The 20,813-nt window shown below is 38.9% G+C and overlaps 1 protein-coding gene across 1 annotated transcript in view; it reads right to left on the bottom strand.

The window, feature by feature from the left end:
• Fmn2 (formin 2) overlaps positions 1–20,813 on the bottom strand; it is a 402,068-nt gene that overhangs the window by 8,881 nt on the left and 372,374 nt on the right. The window contains exon 14 of the mRNA XM_023710382.1: positions 3,514–3,595. Within this exon, the coding sequence (XP_023566150.1) occupies positions 3,514–3,595 (82 nt within the window). The remainder of the gene's footprint in view (positions 1–3,513; positions 3,596–20,813) is intronic.

Raw genomic sequence — 20,813 nt, 5'->3', positions numbered from 1 at the left:
ACAAATAAGTACTCAGACAAAGGTCTGCTCTCTAGAATTTATAAAGAACTAAAAAGCACTAGGGCCCCAAAATTTAAAGACCCAATCCAGAAATGGGCTGAGATGAACACACACTTCTCAGAGGATGAAATTAAAGAAGTGAATAAATATATGAAAAAATGCTCCACATCACTAGCCATCCATGAAATGCAAATTAAAACAACTGAGATATCATCTCACCCCAGAAAGAATGGCTATCATCACGAAATCAACCATCAACAAATGTTGGAGGGCTGTGGGGAAAAAGGAACCCTTCTCCACTGCTGGTGGGAATGCAGACTGGTGCAAGCATTATGGAAATCAGTGTGCAGACTCCTGAGAAAGCTTGGACTGGAAATCCCATTTAAACCAGCTATTCCTCTACTGGGAATTTTCCCAGAGGATCTGAAAACATCATATCATAGGGATTATGTGTGCCTATGTTTATAGCAGCACAATTTGTGAGAGCCAAATCTTGGAAACAGCCAAGATGCCCATCACCTGAGGAATGGATGAAAAAGATGAGGTATTTTTATACAATGGAGTATTCTTCTGCTATAATGAATGATAAACTCAAAGCCTTTATATTGAAGTGGATGCCACTTGAAGATATACTCATAAGTGAAATAAACTGGGCATACATGTGCAAATATTGCATAGTTTCCCCAGTATAAGAACTCAAAGGAAGAATTACAAATAGAAAGGTATAATACAACTAAAAGGAAAGAAAGAACTTGAGGACTAAATAATTAAGAGAGGGAAAGGAGAAGAGCTAGGAAACATGACTGCGGCAAGCCATACAGCTATATGTAGAAGATAGGTAAGGCAATGATCCTGAGAATCTTCAGAAGACTTTTGAATCTAGCAGTTAAGTGGAATGATTTTCACCCTGATTAACTCTTTATACTGACACCTGTGCAACTGCACTGAAGATGGCAATTTGTAATAGGTTCATGCTTAGAGTGCCTGTCATTCTGGTCTTCTAAATACGGGCTGCTTGTCATGACATGCCAGTTGCTGCTGTGCTGTCTCTCGGGTAGATGACTGTTCAAAAAGAAGGGGGTGGTGAATGAAGGCAGGAGACAGCAAAAGGAATGTTGCGGGACTGTCCTGCTACAAGGTTATATAGGGTTAGATTTCTAGACTTATGTGTGAACATAAGAATTATACAATTCTTTATGCCTATGTTTAAAATATATTTTAATTTTTCAAATGTTTTTTCATCATATTCTGTAGGGACGTAAAGTTCAACATATCAATACTTGATGAAAAATACCCATTCCATGTTATGCTTAAGATGTTTGATATTCAGACAGATAGTGAGGTTAAGCTTGACAACCTAGGTTGTATGGTAATAACAATAAGATTCTCTTCTGGAGGGTTAACAACCTATGTGTACAGACCAAAATTAGAAGAAAAGGAGGGCCGCAAGGAAAGCCAATATTTTGCCCCTAGCCTTCCAATGTCAATCAAGACTCAGGACATATGAGAACTTGTACTGTACTGTCATGTAACTCAGTAGTGTCCCAAATTTTCTGATCAAGGAGATTATGGGTCCAAAGAGGAAAGTGATCGATGATGTAGAGTGTGCCTAAGGAGAGTCACATGGAGAGAAAACCTCTCAGGCTTTCACAGAGAGCACATTGGCCAAGCAATGGCTGTGACTCATCCATGTGGCTGACACTGACAAAGGATCTACAATCTAAGGTACAGGATCTCAGAATAAGTCCTAAGGGGATTTGACTGACCTTATCAGATCCAAAAGCTACAACTCTTGTTTCATAGGTCTTGCTTTATCTTGGTCTTAACCATCCAGCAGAAAAGTATAAAAATGAACTATAAGAAGTAAAACTGGGAGCCTGCCCCTTAGTTCAGCTGTTTAAGTGGTTGCTTCAACAAAGCAGTCAGGCTCAAGTTGCTGTGGTTCGATCCCCAGGACTCAAGCATGTCCTGAAGGCATTCAGAGGCAGCCAAGAAAAAAAAAAAAAAAATCCTTTGGAGCCAGGGAGATGGAAAAGCACTTCGCTGGCAAGCGCAAGGGCCTGAGTTCAATTCCCGGTTCCGCAAAAAAAAAAAAAAACAAAAAAAACAAAAAAAACAAAAAACAAAAACAAAAAAACAAACAAACAAACAAACCTCAAGAAATAAAGCCATGTTCTTATGTTGAGCTGTAGGGGACTCAGATCAACAATTTCTGACATTGCCAGTCAAGTGGAAGACCCAATACTATTATGGACTATTGGACTCTTTTAGAATATTTTGCTGTGTTTACACACCTATAATATTCAAATGAAGGAACTAAACAAAAAAGGGGGTACAGACAAATGTCCATATACAATTACATTCTCTTAATGAATAGAGGGATTTGTTCTAATAATGTTTGTAAATAGGATATCATGTCTGCATCTTGTACAGCAAATAACCACTAGGAAGAGTATGCAATATGTTAATTATTGTAACTGTCCTACCAATTTGATTTGAAACTGTCTCAATGCTATTTATCTCTCAATAAAATTATGGAAAATAAAATAAAATTTCTGACTGATGTGAGTGTTGTAAGATCTTTCTCATGCTTGATCTTACAAACATATAAATATGAAAATGTAATCAATTCATTTTATGTGCTTGAATTCCCTCGTAATCTTATAGTAAGATGATTGATATTTACAAGTATTCTTCCTTATTAAATACAGCTTTAAAATTGAACTTTAATCAGATTAAACCTGTCATTAGATAAGATTAACTTTGATACAGAAAAACTGAGGGGCAAACAAGATTTTTAAATGAATATAGAGTTCCTACTGTTCTTTTCTAAGAAGGGCTACTTAATTGTGTTTCAATTTGAGTTATCTTACTCTCCTTTGCATTTAGGCTACATTATAGCAATCTAACTTACGACATCCTGTTTTAAAGGCCTAAGTCAACTTTTCAAATAAAACAGTACCATTTGCTTACACTGACCCCAAGTGATGACGCCATCAACACAATCAACACAGCCTCTACAGTGTCATACACAGAATGTCGTCATTTAAATTGAGCTCTTCTCCCCAATGTGGTGTCTTGGGAAATGCGCAGAGTCAGAAATTTAGATTGATTCACTGTTGAACTCAACCTATGGACCACCTTTGTAGAGCCATTTGATGAGGTCTGAGTACCCCTGGCAAAGCGCAACACCGCGTGATGCGCCAGGTGCAGCTGTGGGTTGTGACCCATGTGCAATGAACGAAGTGTGAGGTGATCTCTTGTCCTCAGTGATGCACGCACAAGTACACAACTGAACGTGCTTACTGTACTAAACTTAAGTTCTGCATACTGCATATTGAGATTCCCTTCACTTGCTGAGTCTGATTAAAGACATAAAGTAAAGGATATTCTGGAATTTGGAAGCTTCCTATTCATCCAAATTTAAGAGGAAAATAATTAAACCTGTGTATATTGTGAGAACAAGGTTCAAAGCCAAGGAAAAGCCCAAGCTGAAAACAAGATAATACTTACGATTCCAGAGTCATGCCTTGGTTTTATTTTATAAAGCGATTTTCCTTTTTTCTGCCTACACACCTCCTCGGCTTCTTTTACTCTGATGGAGAGAAGAAAATGGATTAAAACATAAACCTACAAGGGTCATCGGGACGCACTCTATGATGAGTGAGCAGGTCGCAACCTACTGAAGACATGAGTTATTGGAGAAGTACCATGTGGTACTTGATAGTAACATAAAACACAGACAGTCAGAGCTATCAAGTCCCTTCCATGTGGAGGGTCTCAACCTCTGGAGGACGTTAATTCCAGAAATTGCCTCTATCATGTACGTAAGACTGGCACATTACATAACTCAGAAATATTAACCTAATCCCAGAACCATTAACACAATTAAAGAGAATCATACAAAATTTATACGCTTATTTATTTATGTTATTTTTTTTTTCTTTTTATTTATCCGGTATATGATCACACTACCCAACTCGGGCTTGTAGTGATCCTCTTGTCTCAGCCTCCCCAGCACTGGGATTACAGGCACGCGCCATCGTGCCTGGTTTCAGTGGCCAGCATGGCACACACAGGACTGGGGTCCAACCCAGGGCCATGGGTGTGCCAGGCATGTACTTAAGACCCCTGAGCTATCTCTCCAGCCCTATATGTTTATTTAAAATGATGTCAGATTCACTTTCGGTACTATACTAGGCATAAAAATCATCTGTAACAAATACTTGAGTATTTGCTAAAACTTGAGATTCATCAAGCATTGGCGCCAATCATTATTTAATTAACAATAGAAAAGAACAAACAATAAACACATCTCCAGGTTTTCTTTTCTACATACTCCAAAAGGAACAGCATTGGATTCACCAGAGGTGTAGTTAGACAGGACACTGTTTGGAGATAGATCCTATATTATTTGACAATGGTAATGGCCAAACAGCTCTGAAGCTCTGTACTCCTCAAACAATAAAAGGATTTAGCAATATGTAATGTATGATATTATTACTACTCTCACTTGTTGCAAAGGCTGAGTACAATTTCATTTAAAAACCTCTTCATAAATTGTAAAGTACTACAAGAAGCTATCATTGCTTAAATTAAACAAATAGCAGGAAACTTTGTAACCTGGCACTCTCTTAGTAACAAAAAAGGGCACCACAGGAAGGGAAATAACCGGTCAGATTCATTTGTTTTTATTCTTGTGATTTTTTTTTTCCTCTAAGGAATTAAAAATGGAACATTTCTGGAAAACCTAAACAGGTTGTGGCTTGATATTATGAAAATACATTTCATGTAGATTTCACAGTCCAACTTTCTGAAAGAGATAAATTATAAATCTGTATCTTGAGTCCTGTAGCAAATGATCTAATGACAGAATCCATCTTCTCTACAACTGACTCAATCCCTCTTCTTAAACAATAGAGTGACACAATCCAGGTTAGCAGTTCAAGATTGATGTCATAGTTTACCTTAAAGCATGACAAATGAACATAATTCCTTTTAGATGTAAAAAATGCCTGCTGGGTTGATATTGTTAGTAATTCCAGAAAATGACAATTTAGAAGACACTCCATTGTTACCGTTTTTATTACTTTCTGTTCAAGCTGTAAATTGCCTTTAATCCTTCCTATAAACAGTTGAAGCCAAAAACATTTTCTTTATAACAAACTGAGAATTGCACAGTCCCCATCTTCCTCTGAAATAGCTACCAGTAAATTTAAGCTGAAGTATTTGGATAGGGAATTAAGGAAACTTTTTTTCAGCACTTAGGCAAAATCTAGTAGATCCTCTCTTAAATTTACTTGAAGCTCTCTCAAGCATTTTGTGGCATTAAAAAAATGTGCTTCACAAGTGTTTAGATCCCCTAAAGCACCCAGTTTTCTCCCCATCCTATTTGTTTTATTCTCAAAACACAACTTTGTATGAATCGCAAGAAGCTCTTTCTAATACAAACACAGTTCATCTTACATACGAGTTAATCCAGTCATTCCTTATGGCAGGCGATGCAAATGGAGGAGAATGTGCGTCAAGGGGCCTCACGAGACCTTCTGGCTCATCCATTCATTTGACAAGCATTTATAGAGCACGATTCCGGCTCAGGCCCTGAGCGCAGCTCAGTTACATAAGGACAGTTACACTCAGGGACGAATAGGAAAGAGAGACACAAGCAACAAGCTGACAACGTTGTGCTAAGGGAAGTACCTAATCCTACATAAGATAATGGCTGGGTGTCGGCTGAGGTTCCTGGGGGTGGAAGGCAGGAAACAGGAAGATCTTTCTGGGTTTGCTGAGAGCTGAGCCATGGATAAATGAGAAATATTGTTTCGAATTAGCTTAGAAAGAAAAATGGGGCTGAGGTTTAAAGGAAAGAAATAGAAAGTCTAGATGAACATATGCAAAGGCTGCACCATGCTGAGCTTCAAGAACTGCGGCTAGTCTTTCCTCTGGAGGCCAGAGGAGCCCACACTACTAGAGGCAAAGGCTCCAACTGGCTTGCGGGTTTCTGTCTCAGATGCCTCCATGCCTGACTGAGGTGAGTCAGGGCTTCCTCAGCTCCTCTAGATATGCATACCTAAGTAGTTCCAGGGAGCTGTTGAGCAGACAACCAGAATGTCAAACAGGTTGCCCTTCTAATTTAGGAGCAGAAGATTTGTGGAGAACTTGTGAAAAGCTCTTCAGGTTTCCTCTTATGTATTCTGATTTAGTGTCTTTGGGAACCATGTGTAATAAGGACCTGGGAGAATCAGATGTAGGTGGCCCGCAGGCCCCCCTTGGAGATGCAGAGCCCTGTGACTGGTACAGGAACAGTCCCAGAAGCCCAGCCTGGCTGACCTCACAGGACAACTCTTCCTCAGCCCCTCATTTCACCAGATCACGACTGGCCACTGCAAACTTGCTCACTTCAGCTCTTGTGACTCCCCATACCCCAAAGCTTCTGAACTCTCTTTCTGCCAAAGGCCAATTTTATTTCAACACAACTCTGACAGCACAATTTTTTTTCCACACTTGAGACAGGCAAAAAGAATGGGTCCCTAGAAGTCAGAGATGCTACTAGAATTGGCAAAAACAAAACAACACAGATGGAGCAGTCGGTATGGAGAGGTGGAGCCTTCTTATGACCATCGAGAAGGAGGTGGGCAGCTGCACCTATGGCTTCTGGAGTAACCAGGAAACCTTTCACTGCCTTCCACTCCAACTCCCCCCCATTCAGTGCTGCCTAATACTTCAGGAACTGAGCTCAAAAAAGGTGTTCATGTCACAGGAAGGCACCAAAGAACATTCAGTGAAAAAACACAGTAGAGACAGCATTAAGACTATACATACAAAATGACCAATGTGTCCCATGTGGGAAGGACAGAAGTAAAAAGAGGGACACCACTGAGTTAAAAAGGGGAATGGTAGTCACTGGCAACCGAGAAATCACACTGAGGGATGCAAGTGTGTCTGGCTTGACGAAGACCATCCGCAGCCTTCCAACTTTTGTCTATGCTTGAATTCAACCTCCAGACTAAGTGGAGGCTAGGGACAGCATACAGTGAGACAGCACTTGTGTATGATTTATGAAGATCGATTGTTTTCCACATGGTTGTACTGACCCAAAGCAGGTCTGCCTATACACTTGTTAATCAAGATTTTGCCCTATTAGAGACCTAAAGAAGGAAGTAAAAAATTTAGGATGACACCCATGAGTGGCTCATTGGAACAGCTCTGATTTCCAAGCAGCAATCTAGATAGAAGAAGAAAAATATGAGCGAGAGTGCATCATATGGTGATGAAAAGAAATTCCTCATCCATCACTTTTAGTGACTTCAGAAAAACAAAACAAAATACCACTGCAAGAACTAGACTAGAAAACAGGAAATGTAGGATTATCTTTTAGAAGGAAGAGAAAGATATTAAATGGTAGATAATAGTCATAAAATTTTATGGTGATATTTGTCTATAATATCTTTGTCTATGAAACCACACAGAAAACAATGCTGATTAAATGTCAAATGTATGCTGTTATTCCTTAAACTTGTCCTGCAGAAGGGGGACTAAAAGTAATTGAAGAGAAGGAGGCATTCTGTTTCTTTTAAAGGAAAGTTTAATTTTGAGAAAGGAGCCAAAAGACATATGGAAGGACATTAGACAGAGTAGGCGACAGATAGCAGGAAAACAATTTTTGTCCGCAAGTACTTTTCACTCTGGCAAATGAATTTGTGATTTCCAGACAATGAAAATGTGTTCCCTTCAAGGACCAATCTTTATGTAATCAATTTAGAATAAAGTCAACTTGCTGACAACAAGAATTTTTTTCCACACTTGAGACAGGCAAAAAGAATGGGTCCCTAGAGGGCAGAGATGCTGCTAGAATTGACAAAAATAAAACACAGAGGGAGCAGTTGGTATGAAGAGGTGGAGCCTTCTTATGACCAAAATTAAATTGTTCTTTTTCCATAAGTAGACTAAATTTTTTCTTGGTGGCCTGTGTCACACTGGGCAAGTCACTGCTGAATGTGCCCATACCATACCAGTCTCCCAGGATAATCAAGGTGCCCCGGGCTGGCCCAGCAGCCTGTACTTCGCTAGCTTTGCTCCTTACATTTTCTGTTTCTTCCTAGGATGCTCTGGTGCCTAGGATGCTGGGTTGTGATCATTCTCAATAGAGCCAGCATGCTTGCCTTAAGTAGAACCTCCTAATCAGAGTTTCTGTCTTATCTGTAGGAGAAAACCAGATGACTAAGTTGATTGAAATCGTTCCTCAAATTTGAACAGTAAGACTGAATTTGCTTCTAGGTAAATGAATGGAGTTCTTGAACTTGAAGCCCCAAACTCCCACATGCTTTGGGATGCAGAGGTGCACCAGGGTGACTATGGATGGCGTGGAGGGACTGACCTATGGGAAGCTATCAAAGCTAGGAGTTCATTTCCTGGTGAACTCATAGCTGCATACCTGGTTATACTACAACAGCCAACCTGGTGCCATCAGTAGCTCATCCCTAAAGACAAAAGAGAATTTTGGAAGGAATGTAGAAGCCTGAAATTTTGAATGAAGGTATTTATCAATATAAAGACATGTGACACACTGATAGATAATGATGCAGGGTACAGAGTTAGAGACTCAACAATGGCAGAAGTAGCAAAGCCGTGGGTGAGGACTGAGACTCTGGGGTCAGACCCTAAGTGAAACTGTTTTGTTGGTCCTGAGAAAAAACAGACAAACAAAACATCTTAAATTACTGAAGTATAAATTGCAAAAGAGCCTTAGTTTAAAACTTATCTTATAAAAAAGAAAGTTGTCACCTAAAGAAAAGCTAAAATATAAATATAAATTATATGTGTAATTTATATTTATTGCTTGAGTTTTTGCATATCCCCTAAGTGGTAATAGTGTCATTTGGTTTCAGGACATTGAGCTTAGACGTTATTAAGCACAGAAAGTTTGAGTTCAGGAGAGTTAAATACTTTTAAAGTTTGTAAGAAAATAAAGAAGACAGATGTAGGTAAGAAAATAAAAGCTAGCTCTTTCTTACAGTTTGTTAAAGCTAGTTTTATATTTCCATTATTTTTCTTCAAATTGTGTCCTTATTCTAACTACATTCATTTACAATAAGGGTTTTATCCAAACAAAGAAGTTTCTCATTTCTTTCCTAAAAAAGATGTATTCTCTGCACTCTCCCTGGCCAGCCCCAGACCCTTTATTGTCAGGCAAACATATACAAAAAGTTTAGCATGATTAAGTTTAAAAACAGTTTGTGAGATGAGTAAGCGAGATACGCAGTGGCACAGAGACAGAGAAGAGAAAGCAGATGTCCCCACAGCCTGCAGGCAGAGCCGTCCTTCTCCCTTCTAGAGCGAAGGCCAAGCTGGCTGCAGTCTTCCCAAGGACACAGATAGGCTCTTCGTTCAGGTCAGCGAGAAAGGGAGCCCCTTCCCTGCTACTGGACATGAAAGATCAGGTCTCATCAAGTAGTGTAGGGAGGCAGACTGTGACCTACTGCCTGCTGGCCAGGGCTCAGCGCACCCAGAGTCACCACCTCTGTCCCTGAAGACATTTGGAAGTAGAACAGAGCGGAGAAGCCACAGGTCTAGGATTCTGGATAGAGTGGAGACAGACATACCACGGCGAGCTACGAGCAGACAGCGTTATCATCACTGCCCTTCACCATGTGCTTTGCTGAAAAATAATGCCATCAAGCCGGCCTACAAACTTTAATTTTTCTTACCCAAAGAGGGGAGAGCCAGAGGCAGAGACTCTAGAGACATGGGGGTTTGGGGACACTAGCTTGAGGTTGTGTCTCTTAAGCCAGACAAACATAGGTATTAGATGCTTTGAGGAATTACAGGTTATTTGTGGAAGTTTCTTTCTGACTCCATTTTCTTTCCTTTATAATCATAATCCCTTAGAATGAACACACACACACACACACACACACACACACACACACACACACACAAAGCCTTCAAAATATTATGAAAACAAATCAACCAAAATGTCATTTCTGATTATTACAAATAAAACAAACTTCAGTTTCTTCAGGCACATATTTCTGAATGTTGTTTCCGAGAGTTTCCACTTTTTCAAAGAAAACACTACCTGTGTAGCTCTGACAGTAACAGATGAGGACTTGGATGAGCACAACATAGCCCCTGAGAAAAGCAATCATAAACTTCCACTCTGCTTGAAGCAAGTGGTGGGGTGGCAGGAACATGAGCAAGGGATGACAGTGACACAAAAGGATGTGGTGCTCTGTGGCCCCAAGGGTCGCGCCCGGCTCCCAGGGGCTGTAGCCAACACAGGGGTCGCACACACCACATTCCACTCATTTCCCCCAGGACCTGTAGGCGAGTGAGCCCATCAGTCAGTGAGAGGAGCTAAAGTTTGAGGAATATCTTTAATCTAAAATGTATCATTCTATGACATACACATGACAGACATGTGTGATCTATGCTTTTGTTTCAAAACCTGAAAATGGATTCTTTAACCTACACAGAGAGCCGAAAAGCAGAGACTATCAATACAAGTGTTTCCTGATGCTACCTGCATGGGGCCTGTATGGGTGATGAGATGAAAGGATTTTTTATTCATAGGAAAACATGTCAAATCAATTTAACTGATTTTCCATAGCTTAAATCTCTTTAATGACTGAAACTATATTAAGATCCAGTACATTATAATTCATGGATGAACAACCTCAGAATATTTTTCTTCTGTAACCTTAACATGGCTATGGAGACATAAAAATGGACCAATGTTGCTGTGTTCTCATTAAAAAAAATTCACACACACACACACACACACACACACACACCCCTACCCCTTGGTTTTTCACACAGCTGCCAGTAGTCTTTCTAATAAGCTAATCCATCAGCCACGTTCTAGTTTTTATTTTCCTCCACGATGCTAATTATTCTGCGGTGATTTCTATGACTCTAATTCTGTTAATTCTCTTATGCTTTGAACTTCAAGGAACTCTAGGTTTTCCAACTATCTTTCTGGATATGGCTCCTTAATTTCCTGTGCCACTTCTTGTTATTTGAGTTGCCCTTGTATATTCTTTTATCCTAGAACTTCAATCTTGACTCTATGGTATTTGTAGCAAATATCAAGTTGGTAATCCACTTATTTTTCTCTGTGCCAAAGGCTTCTACATCCGTGCCTCTAGCTGGGACCTTTAACCTGAGCTCCAGGCCCCAGGGACGTTATTCCCACTCTCACACCTGGGCCCTGGTTAAGGGTATAAGTATGATTATTCATGAGCTTCTTCATCTTCACTATCCCTTCCGTGTGAGCCCAACTGATTAATAAGTCCTGTTATTAATCATTCCTTTGCAGTGGTTTTTAAACCTGTCCTGACCCCTGTAATTCCAGTTCCCAACTGTCTGTCAATTTTACCACCAGAATCATGGCTATGTTTTCCTGGACTACAGTGCTCCCTGGGTTCTATGAACACAGAGCCACCCCTCACTGTAAGAGACATCTCTGCTAAATCTGCTCCTCTGGGACGGCCCAGTCTCTGTGTTTCTTCCTGTGCTTTTCCACAGGTCACTCAAGAGCAAAGTTAGCTTTCAGTGCCAAGGGTCTCTAGGCAGGGTTATAGATGAAACTCTCTATTTTGTTAAATAATCTTATTCAGATCCTTATTTTAAAGAAGACCTATGGATATTTATCTCTCTTTTTCCTCTTCTGAATGTAAGTTCCTCCAGTTGAGTGGTCAGGTATAGCTATGTTTATACTCCGAGTTTAGTGTTAAAGTTTGCACAGCTAAATGTTCACTAGATGTTTGAAAAATAATCAACTCAATGAATGAATGATGATGCATAAGCAAATTATAATTGAGCTAAAATAAACCAGAAGGATGTTTCAGCAAATAATATTTGATGCAAATACTCTGCATTTTATATCTCTAGCAAAAAAGCTGGATGTCCCATTCACAGTTTGTTTGAACTAGCCAGGATTTTATTTGACTTGATTTTTTTTTTTTTTTTTTTAGTTTCTGCCACAATTCGATCTGTAAGTAACAATCTGGTTTGCATAAATGTACATAAAATTTAAATACATGAAATAGTTTGGAGTATTAGATACTTCCTTACATCTTGACAGGAAATGATTCTGTGTTCAGTGTATGAATATAAGAGGACTATAAGAATTCAACATGAAATTATGTCAAACTATCCTCAATAACTCCTAGGCTAATGGAAAAGATAAATGTCACATGTGTAATGTTATTTTCATTTCATATATTTAAAGAATCTCTCGTGGGACATTGGTGAACCAGATAATACAAAGTCAGCTTTGTGAGATGACACTTCATGAATTTATAGGAAACAACAATGGTTAAAAGAGACACAGGGTGACTTTATAAGGCAGATATTGTTGTTAAGCAGTTTTTTATAGATGAGGAAACCAAAATTGTACATAAGGAGAGGGAGAGAGGTTGAAGTGGGGAGGAGGTTGGGAAGATATTGGGGAAAAAAGATTGAAGATATATCACACACAGGTACAAATTCCCTAGGACGAATGTTATCATGACATATCTAAAATGTACCGATAAACTTAGAAAATTAAAAACTCATGACCGCATGGGTTTAAAATAATTGCATTGTACACCACTGATTTTTAAACCTCTTCTATAGAAAAAGAATGAATGACCTTTTCTTGCAGATCTTTTTAAATTCCCTATCAGACTCAGATTTCCATGGAATTTACAAAAGTAGCTGAGTTGACGTGGCTATTTTGAAGTCCTATAAGAATGTCCTTTCTGTACATACTGAGGCTATATTAGCCTCAAAATGATAAATCAATAATCACTGGCACCACAAACTTATGATAGGAAATATAACAAATTTCTGCCATACATGATAGCCAAAACCATTACAAAATTATATTTGACAGTAAGGTTCATCTTTTATTATAGAAGACTAGTGTCTACTACATTTGCTATTTTTCATGCAAACATCTTTTTATTCTTTCCACCTAAGAAATTTTCATAATCTCTTTTTCTTTCTGCAAATTGCTCAGAAAAATTTCAACTAAAGCTGGGGCAACATAATGTTAAACTCTGTTGAAACTTATACCATGGTTTTCATTTGACACTTCTCTAGCAAGGATGGTACATTTAGGTCATCTGTATCTTATTTTTGGAAGGACTTTGGAGGCACATGTTGGAGGAACTTAAGGGCTATAAGACAAAGAAATTAGGTTATACAGAGTTTATCCAATTTCCTTTTCATAAAACTCATAAAAGTACAACAAGGCTATTTATAGCATAATAGTTTAGAATTATGCAAGAGGAAGAGTGGTTTAATTAAGGAATAAGATGTAAGAGATACAAGACAGGAATAGATCAAGAAGACACACATTTTAAGGAGAACAAAGGTCACAGTTTTTCCTCTACTGGATAATTCCTATCTAGCTACAAATATGCTTTTTATCCTACAATCAAGAAACAAAAATGAAAATCTCACAAAACAAAACCATAACCCACCTCCCCCAGTAGCCAAGTGCCCCTTCTGCTGTGATCCTTTAAGTGAACAAGACTCATCAAAAAGCTGCCGGGAGCCATCATCTTTGCTTCTTTTATCCCCGTTTTATCAGGCGTTTGGCCCTAAGCACGCTGAACTGTGACTGTCCTTGTGGATGACACCAGCCCCTCCAAAATCCTGGTCCAAAGCTGTCTTAGCCCTGGTCTTCCTCCTGCTCCACTAGTAGCACCACGCATGGCCCTTGCTCTGTGCCCTCCTATCAAAGCCCTGTCTCCAGGTGGGCCACTAGACCACACCTTCTAGCCTCCTTCTTGAACCTATCTTCACTCCTTTTCTCTTGCTCACCCTGTTCTCATCACTGTGGCTCCTTGTCAATCACATGTACCTTCTGCTCCATCTGGAATGTTCTTCCTCAACATTTCAGCTAGTTTCCCTCACCTCCTTCCTATCCTGTTTGTACACTTCTCAGAAAGACATTGCCTGGCTGGATTACAGAAAGCCATTCACCTCCTACAACTGTATTTTCTTGGGACTAATCTACTTTCTTATCAGGACCCTGTTATTAATTAACTAATTAATAACATATTTGGTTGTTATAGGGTCTCACTACGCAGCTTGGACTCATTGTGATCCTCCTTGTCTTCAGCTTTGCCAGCGCTGGGACTACAGGCATGCACCATCATGCCCAGACTCTGGCCAACTTAGCCTGCCCAGGGGTGGGGCTGGTGTGGCACATGGTGCTGGGGATTAAACCACAGTCCCTGAGCTTGCCTAAGCTTGCCTAAGCAAGTGCTTTAGTTTGCTGAGCTATCTTTTCAGCCCCTCATTATATATTTATTGACACTTGTCTCCACTATCTCAAAAACTCTAGCAGACCAGAGATTTGATTTTGTTGGACCCCAGTAAAGTATGTTGCAATTATTTGGGGGAATAATTACAAGAAAATGAAAATATAACTTCCCATTTCCCTCATGTTTCCCAAGATTTGCTTCAGGATATCTGTTCCTTAGGGAATGCCACTCGGGTTGAGCAACACTGATTTTGAAATGGTGCAGCTTCAAGAATTGCTCCCAGAACAAGAAGGGTGAAAAGTTAGGCCTGGGCAGTAATGAGAAGTCGGGAGCTGTAATCTGGTATATAAAGAAAGCATAGGATCAGAGAGGGAAGGGCTGAAAGACCAGGTTACAAAGGCCATGATAAAAGGATGCTAAAGAAGATGCTAAAGACACTAAAGAGACTCCAAGACAATGACTAGAACTAAGGATGTTATGTCAGGGCAACAGAAAACCAGGTATCACCTTCATAGTTGACCCCAAATATCACAAGATTCACTAAATGGAGAAGGGACTGGATTCATCTCTGTGGTTCTAGAGAATTAGGCCAAGCAAGTATCTAGTTCCTTTACCCATTCCCTTGAGTACACATGGGTAACAGAGTCCAGAGCTTTTCCAATCTTAGACAGGAATATGGTATTTAACATTATCAAAGGGGTTGGGTAGCATGCAATAACACAACACACATCAATATTTCAGTATTAAGCAGACAAACTTTTACTCTAAGTGAGGTGAATTAAAACTATGAATAGCTTCATGAAATTTAAAGTTTTCCTGAAAGATGACTTGGCTAGGCATCTATGAATAAACTTGGGTTTGCCAGCTTTTTGGGTGTTCAAAGTGTAGACAAAGCTTTTGTGACTCTTGCTTGGTATGGATCTGGAATGTTCCCAAACTCTCCTCAGGTTGGGGCTCCTGGAGGTATTGGGCTATAGGGGTGCTCTGCTCATCGCAATGGGCTCAGAGATGTGCTCAGTGCTGGGTGTGCCAGCTGGAAGTGGGGCCTGGCCCAGGGAGCAGTCACAGGGACATGAGAGAAAGGTACATCTCTATCTCTAGCGCCTTTCTTTGCACTCTGCTTGCCAGCCCCATGACATGAGCAACTTTCCTCCATAGCAGGCTTATCTACCACCCCTTTTCTGTCTGAGGAAGGCAGCCATAGACTGAATTCTCTAGAATCTGGGAGGCATAAAACCCCTCTCATCCTATAAATTGTGGGTAACAGGTCTTTTTGCCCCAGTGGTGAGAAAGTGATTAAGACTAGATTATAAAGCTGTAAGAGAATCAAGTTGTATTACCATTATTATCCTAAAAGTCACTTCCATTCCCATTAGAGAACTGATTAAACAATCACATAGTATATGGGAAACAGTTCTGAATAATTAAAAATGCAGATGAGGACTGGCAATGTGAGACGCTGTTGACTTGAGCCTTTTACAGCTCAGCATATTAATATGGCTTTATTTTTTATACCTCATTTTTATACTTTTATGCTGGATGGTTAAAACTAAGATAAAGCAAGAACTACTTAACAAGAAATGTAACTTTTGTATCTGAAAAGGTCAGTCAAATCCCCTCAGGATTTACCCTGAAACCCTGTACCATAGTTTGTAGATCCTTTGTCAGTGTCAGCCTTGTGGATGAGTCACGGCCATTGCTTGACCAATTTGCTGCTGTGAAAGGCTGACAGAATGTTTTCTCTCCATGTGACTCTCCTTAGGTACACTCTACATCATTGATCACTTTCTTAATCTCTCTCCCATAATCTCCTTGATCAGAAAATTTGGGACACAACTGAGTTACAGGATGTAACAGTACAGGTTCTCCTCTGTCCTGAGTCCTCACTGACCTTGAAAGGCTAGGGCCAAAATGTTGGCTGTCCTTATAGCCCTTCTTTTTCTCTAATTTCTGGTCTGTAAACTTAAGTTGTTAATCCTCCAGAAGAGAAGCTTTATGGATAACCCACTACTATTATGGACTACTGGACTATATTCATTATTTTTCTGAATACATGCACCTACAATATTTAAATGGCAATGAAATATCCATCTCTGACAAAACTAAATAAAAAAACAGGGATACAAATGAAGGACCATTTTGTATCTGTATATACAAAATAGTTAGGATAGATATACAACTACTTTCTCTTAATTCTATGAGAAGAAAGAATTGTATTAATAGTGTTTGGACAGGATATCATGTCTGCTTCTTGTACTATAAATAACCACTATGAAGACAAAAATATACAACATATTAATTATTGAAACTGTCTTACTCATATGAGAACCTGTAATGTAACATCATGTAACTCAGTTGTGTCCCAAATTTTCTGAGCAAGGAGATTATGGGGCCACAGAGGAAAGTGATCGATGATGTAGAGTGTGCTAAGGAGAGTCACATGGAGAGAAAACATTCTCTCAGGCTTTCACAGACTGCAAATTGGCCAAGCAATGGCCATGACTCATCCACATGGCTGACACTGACAAAGGATCTACAATCTGAGGTACAGGATCTCAGGATAAATCCTGAGGGGATTTGACTGACCTTATCAAGTCCAAAAGCTACAATTCTTGTGACATAGGTTTTGCTTTATCTTGGTTTTAGCCATCCAGCAGAAAAGTATAAAAATGAAGTACAAGAAATAAAGCCATGTTGTTATGTTGAACTGTACGGGACTCTTTTCAACAACTTCTGACCTTGCCAGTCAAGTGGAAGACCCAGTACTATTATGGACTACTGGACTATTTTGGAATATTTTGCCGAGTTCACACACCTATAATATTCTAATGATGGAACTATACAAGAAATGGGGATATAGATGAATGACCATTTTGTATCTGTGTATTCAAAATGGTTAAGATAGATATATAGCTACATTCTCTTAATTCAAGGAATAGAGGGATTTGTTCTAATTGTGTTTGTAAATAGGATATCGTGTCTGCATCTTGTACACAAATAACCACTAGGAAGGTAATATGCAATATGTTAAATATTGGAACTGTCCTATCAATTTGATTTGAAACTGTCTCACTGCTATTTATTTCTCAATAAAATTATGGAAAAAAAACTGTCCTACTAATCGGTTTTGAAACTGTCTCATTGCTATTTGTTTCTCAATAAAATAAAAAAATGTAGATGAGAACATTTCATTCTTAGCTATTCTAAGATCAGCATCAATCACTATGCAACTTTTAATAATTGTTCATCTTTTTCCCCATTCATTTTGAATGTGCATAATAATCATATTCATCACAGGGAATTTGTATCCATATATAATAGATTTTGTTCCTCTCTCTCTTTTTTTTTTCTTTTGCGGAACTGGGGATTGAACTCAGACCCTTGAGCTTGCCAGGGAAGCGCTTATTCCACTGAGCCATCTCTCTAGCCCCCTCATAATAGATTTTGACTTCTTTCTTTCTCCCAAGTCACTTTCCTCCCTTCAACCTATCCTCCCCAATTTTCAAAGGCTTCTTTCCATTTTATGCTTTAAATTTTTTTCCCTTTTTCCATTCCCTCCTTATATGTGCTTCCTTTTTAGCACTGTCCACCTAGTTTCTGATGGCCATGTCCTTGCCTTTCTTAAGAGTTTGAGCATGGTGCTTGCCTCTAATCTGAACATCTGAACACCTTAGTGCACTGCAATCAGTAGCACAGTATGCCACGAGTTATTTTATTTTGTTTGCTACTAACAGATGAAGTAGAACGCTTTCCTTCTTAATAACACAAGCATCACTGACTTGGGTCTATATTCTTTCATGAATGTTTGTATAATTTCCATTAGCTCCTCCTCCATCCATCTGTTCATGATATTAAAAAAAATATTTTTGCCATAGTTACTTTTGAATTGCCATCGGTATTAGCTGTTAGTTCTTGGCTGGTGCCTTTTTATATAAACCCAGATCCAAGTTTTGTGTCCTATGCTATGCTGATTTTGCTTAATGCTTAAGTAAGAAAATCAGGGTGTAGAAAGAGATCCAAAGAGGTGATCCTTGCCTTTTAAAGGCTTGCAACACAATATTGCTGTGAGATCTATATTCTAAGACACTGAAAGTTGTCTCTTAACTGAATGGTCATCATCAGTGGTTGAGCTAATGAAATAAGAAATAATGCTACATGATTGTTTTGGATTCAAACTGATGAATGCATAGAGCTCCATGAGGAGAATATCTGCGGGTTAGTTATAAATATTAAGTAATAGGACCACATGCTGCCCCACCCCTGTCTTGGCCCTGGGTGCACTGAGCTGGCCACTGAGACTGGGCATGGTGGCACAGGCCAGTAATCCCAGCACTGGGGAGGCTGAAAACAGGAGGACCACTACAAGTTTGAGCTGTGGCGTGAGACCCTGTACCAAAAAAATAAATAAATAAATAAATAAATAAATAAATAAATATTAGGTAACAGAAAGCACTGCTAATTGGAAAAGATATAGACTCTGGCAAAAAAGTTATTTCAAGTGATTTTTAGCTTCTCTATGTTCTAAACCTTGCATTTTCAGCACTAATTTTCTTTCTATGTTGATGCTTTAAACAATGCCCACTTTCATCCTTCTTTTCTTCCACGTTTTTTTCTCACCATTCTACACTTGAAAATCATTAGTGATGATACTTAGTAATTCATACACAGTAGTATTTAAAAAATATTAATTTTTAAAAATCCAGAGTGCTATTTATCATATGGAGTACTTGAGATGAGCTATTCAGTGTATGAGAAATCTTGCACTTACTATGATTAACAGCTCCAATACCAAGGAGATCATTGCTGCTTTAAAGTTCATTATTTTAGCACTGCAAATCAGAAAACTAAAGCTAAGATTAAATAATTTCCCAAAGTCACAAGTTTACAATTGGCTGTGCCTTCACACACTTTTGGTAATATAAATTTAAGAAAAAATGGTTGCCAGAGTAGAATTGTGCAGGGCTATGTTCTGTGAATTATAGCTTTAAATCTAATCATAAGTTTATTGCCTATTGAGTAACATTAACATATTAATGATAATGACAGCAGGTGTTAGCTGAGAAGTTGCTACAGCTGAAAAGTTTCTACAGATGAGACCATGGATGAGACTGTGCTCAAGATTTGATACCCAGTGGGCCACCTAATTCATTGTAGGAGTTGGGTTTTGTCAGTACCTTCATTTTACAGCTGAGCAAACCAAGGCTCAGAGGGGTAGATTAATGTGATGTGTGTAATGCCAGTGACATACCAAAGGCAGATCATTTTAATTACAAGCCTACCCTTCTCCTTTTTATCATTTATTTGGCCTTCGCAAAGTGAAAAGGTTAAGAAAATGAATCCAAAATTGCAGGAAATAAATCCATGTACAAACTTAATACAGAATTATGAATGCGTTTGTCTTAAAAACAGCATATGAATTTAAGAATGCATTGGTATCATCCACATCTACTCTGACTTTTAAAATGAAAGCTTTTCAGTTATCTGTGAGCATCAGCAGTTCTCTTAACTGATGAAATACACGTTTTTTCTAACTATGCCTTAACTAGTATTTACCTCTCCCACACACTTGGAAAACTTTAAAGTGGCCAAATGGAATTTTATCAAACTTTCCAGAAATGTTTACCCTTAGGCTGCTGGAATTTGAACTCTAAAAGTTAATTTTTGAAAAAAATTTTCCACTGAATAAAATTAAGATCTACTATGAATATATTTTTTTCTGATAAGCTTTGTTTTTGCAAACTATGTGCTGTCTAGATACACAGTGATAAGTAGACTATTTCAAAGATTAAGAGCTAGTACTAGCACTTTCCTTTTTTCTCATTCAGCAAATTTTAGAGGCTCATCTCCAATACATTTTGTTCTGACAAATTAAACTTCAGAGGGATGGTGACTATCATTTATAAATTTTTATTTCTAGCCAACTTAGTGTTGGAATGAATGCTTATTTATCATGAATTTTCAATGACTTAAAAATAAATACATAACTTAATTTTGAGTTTTCATCCTGTTTCCAACTGATAGGAATGCGACCCACCTTAGATCCTATTATAAAACAAAAATAATAATAGCTCTTAAACATAAAGAACAAAATACTAACTCATTAATGTGACTGAAAATATTTTGTTTATTTGTAGAAAAACAAAGCTGCATTTCAGTCATTTCTCATTACTGAGTGCTGTGTGCCCAAACCTGCACTGGGCTGACCCTGGCAGAATACTAAGTCAGGTGCACATCTTTCTACTGTTCAGTTTTATTTCCCATGACTCCTAATTTTGAGGAGAAAAAGTTCACTGTTGGGTTCCTGAAGCTCAGGGGATCAGGACCCTCTCAGAGGGCAAGCAGGCAGCTTGAATGCAGATTGCTGACTTGTGCTGCTGGGGACATAGTGAGCCTTGGGGAGGTGCCCCGGCTCACCGCAGAGCCACTCCAGGGGCAGAAGAGCGCTGTGATGCCTCAGTAAGAAGGAAGAGACCTCATGACCCTGGGTCTACTCTGCTCACAGCAGAGCAGCCTCAGGCTCAGACCAGCATGAGCAGAATTCTGTGCTCATCAAGA

Source organism: Octodon degus, unplaced genomic scaffold (assembly GCF_000260255.1).
Source record: "Octodon degus isolate 3935 unplaced genomic scaffold, OctDeg1.0 scaffold00017, whole genome shotgun sequence".
Lineage (NCBI taxonomy): Eukaryota > Metazoa > Chordata > Mammalia > Rodentia > Octodontidae > Octodon > Octodon degus.
Note: the sequence above shows the minus strand (reverse complement) of the source record. Positions and strands in the feature narration are given on the sequence as shown.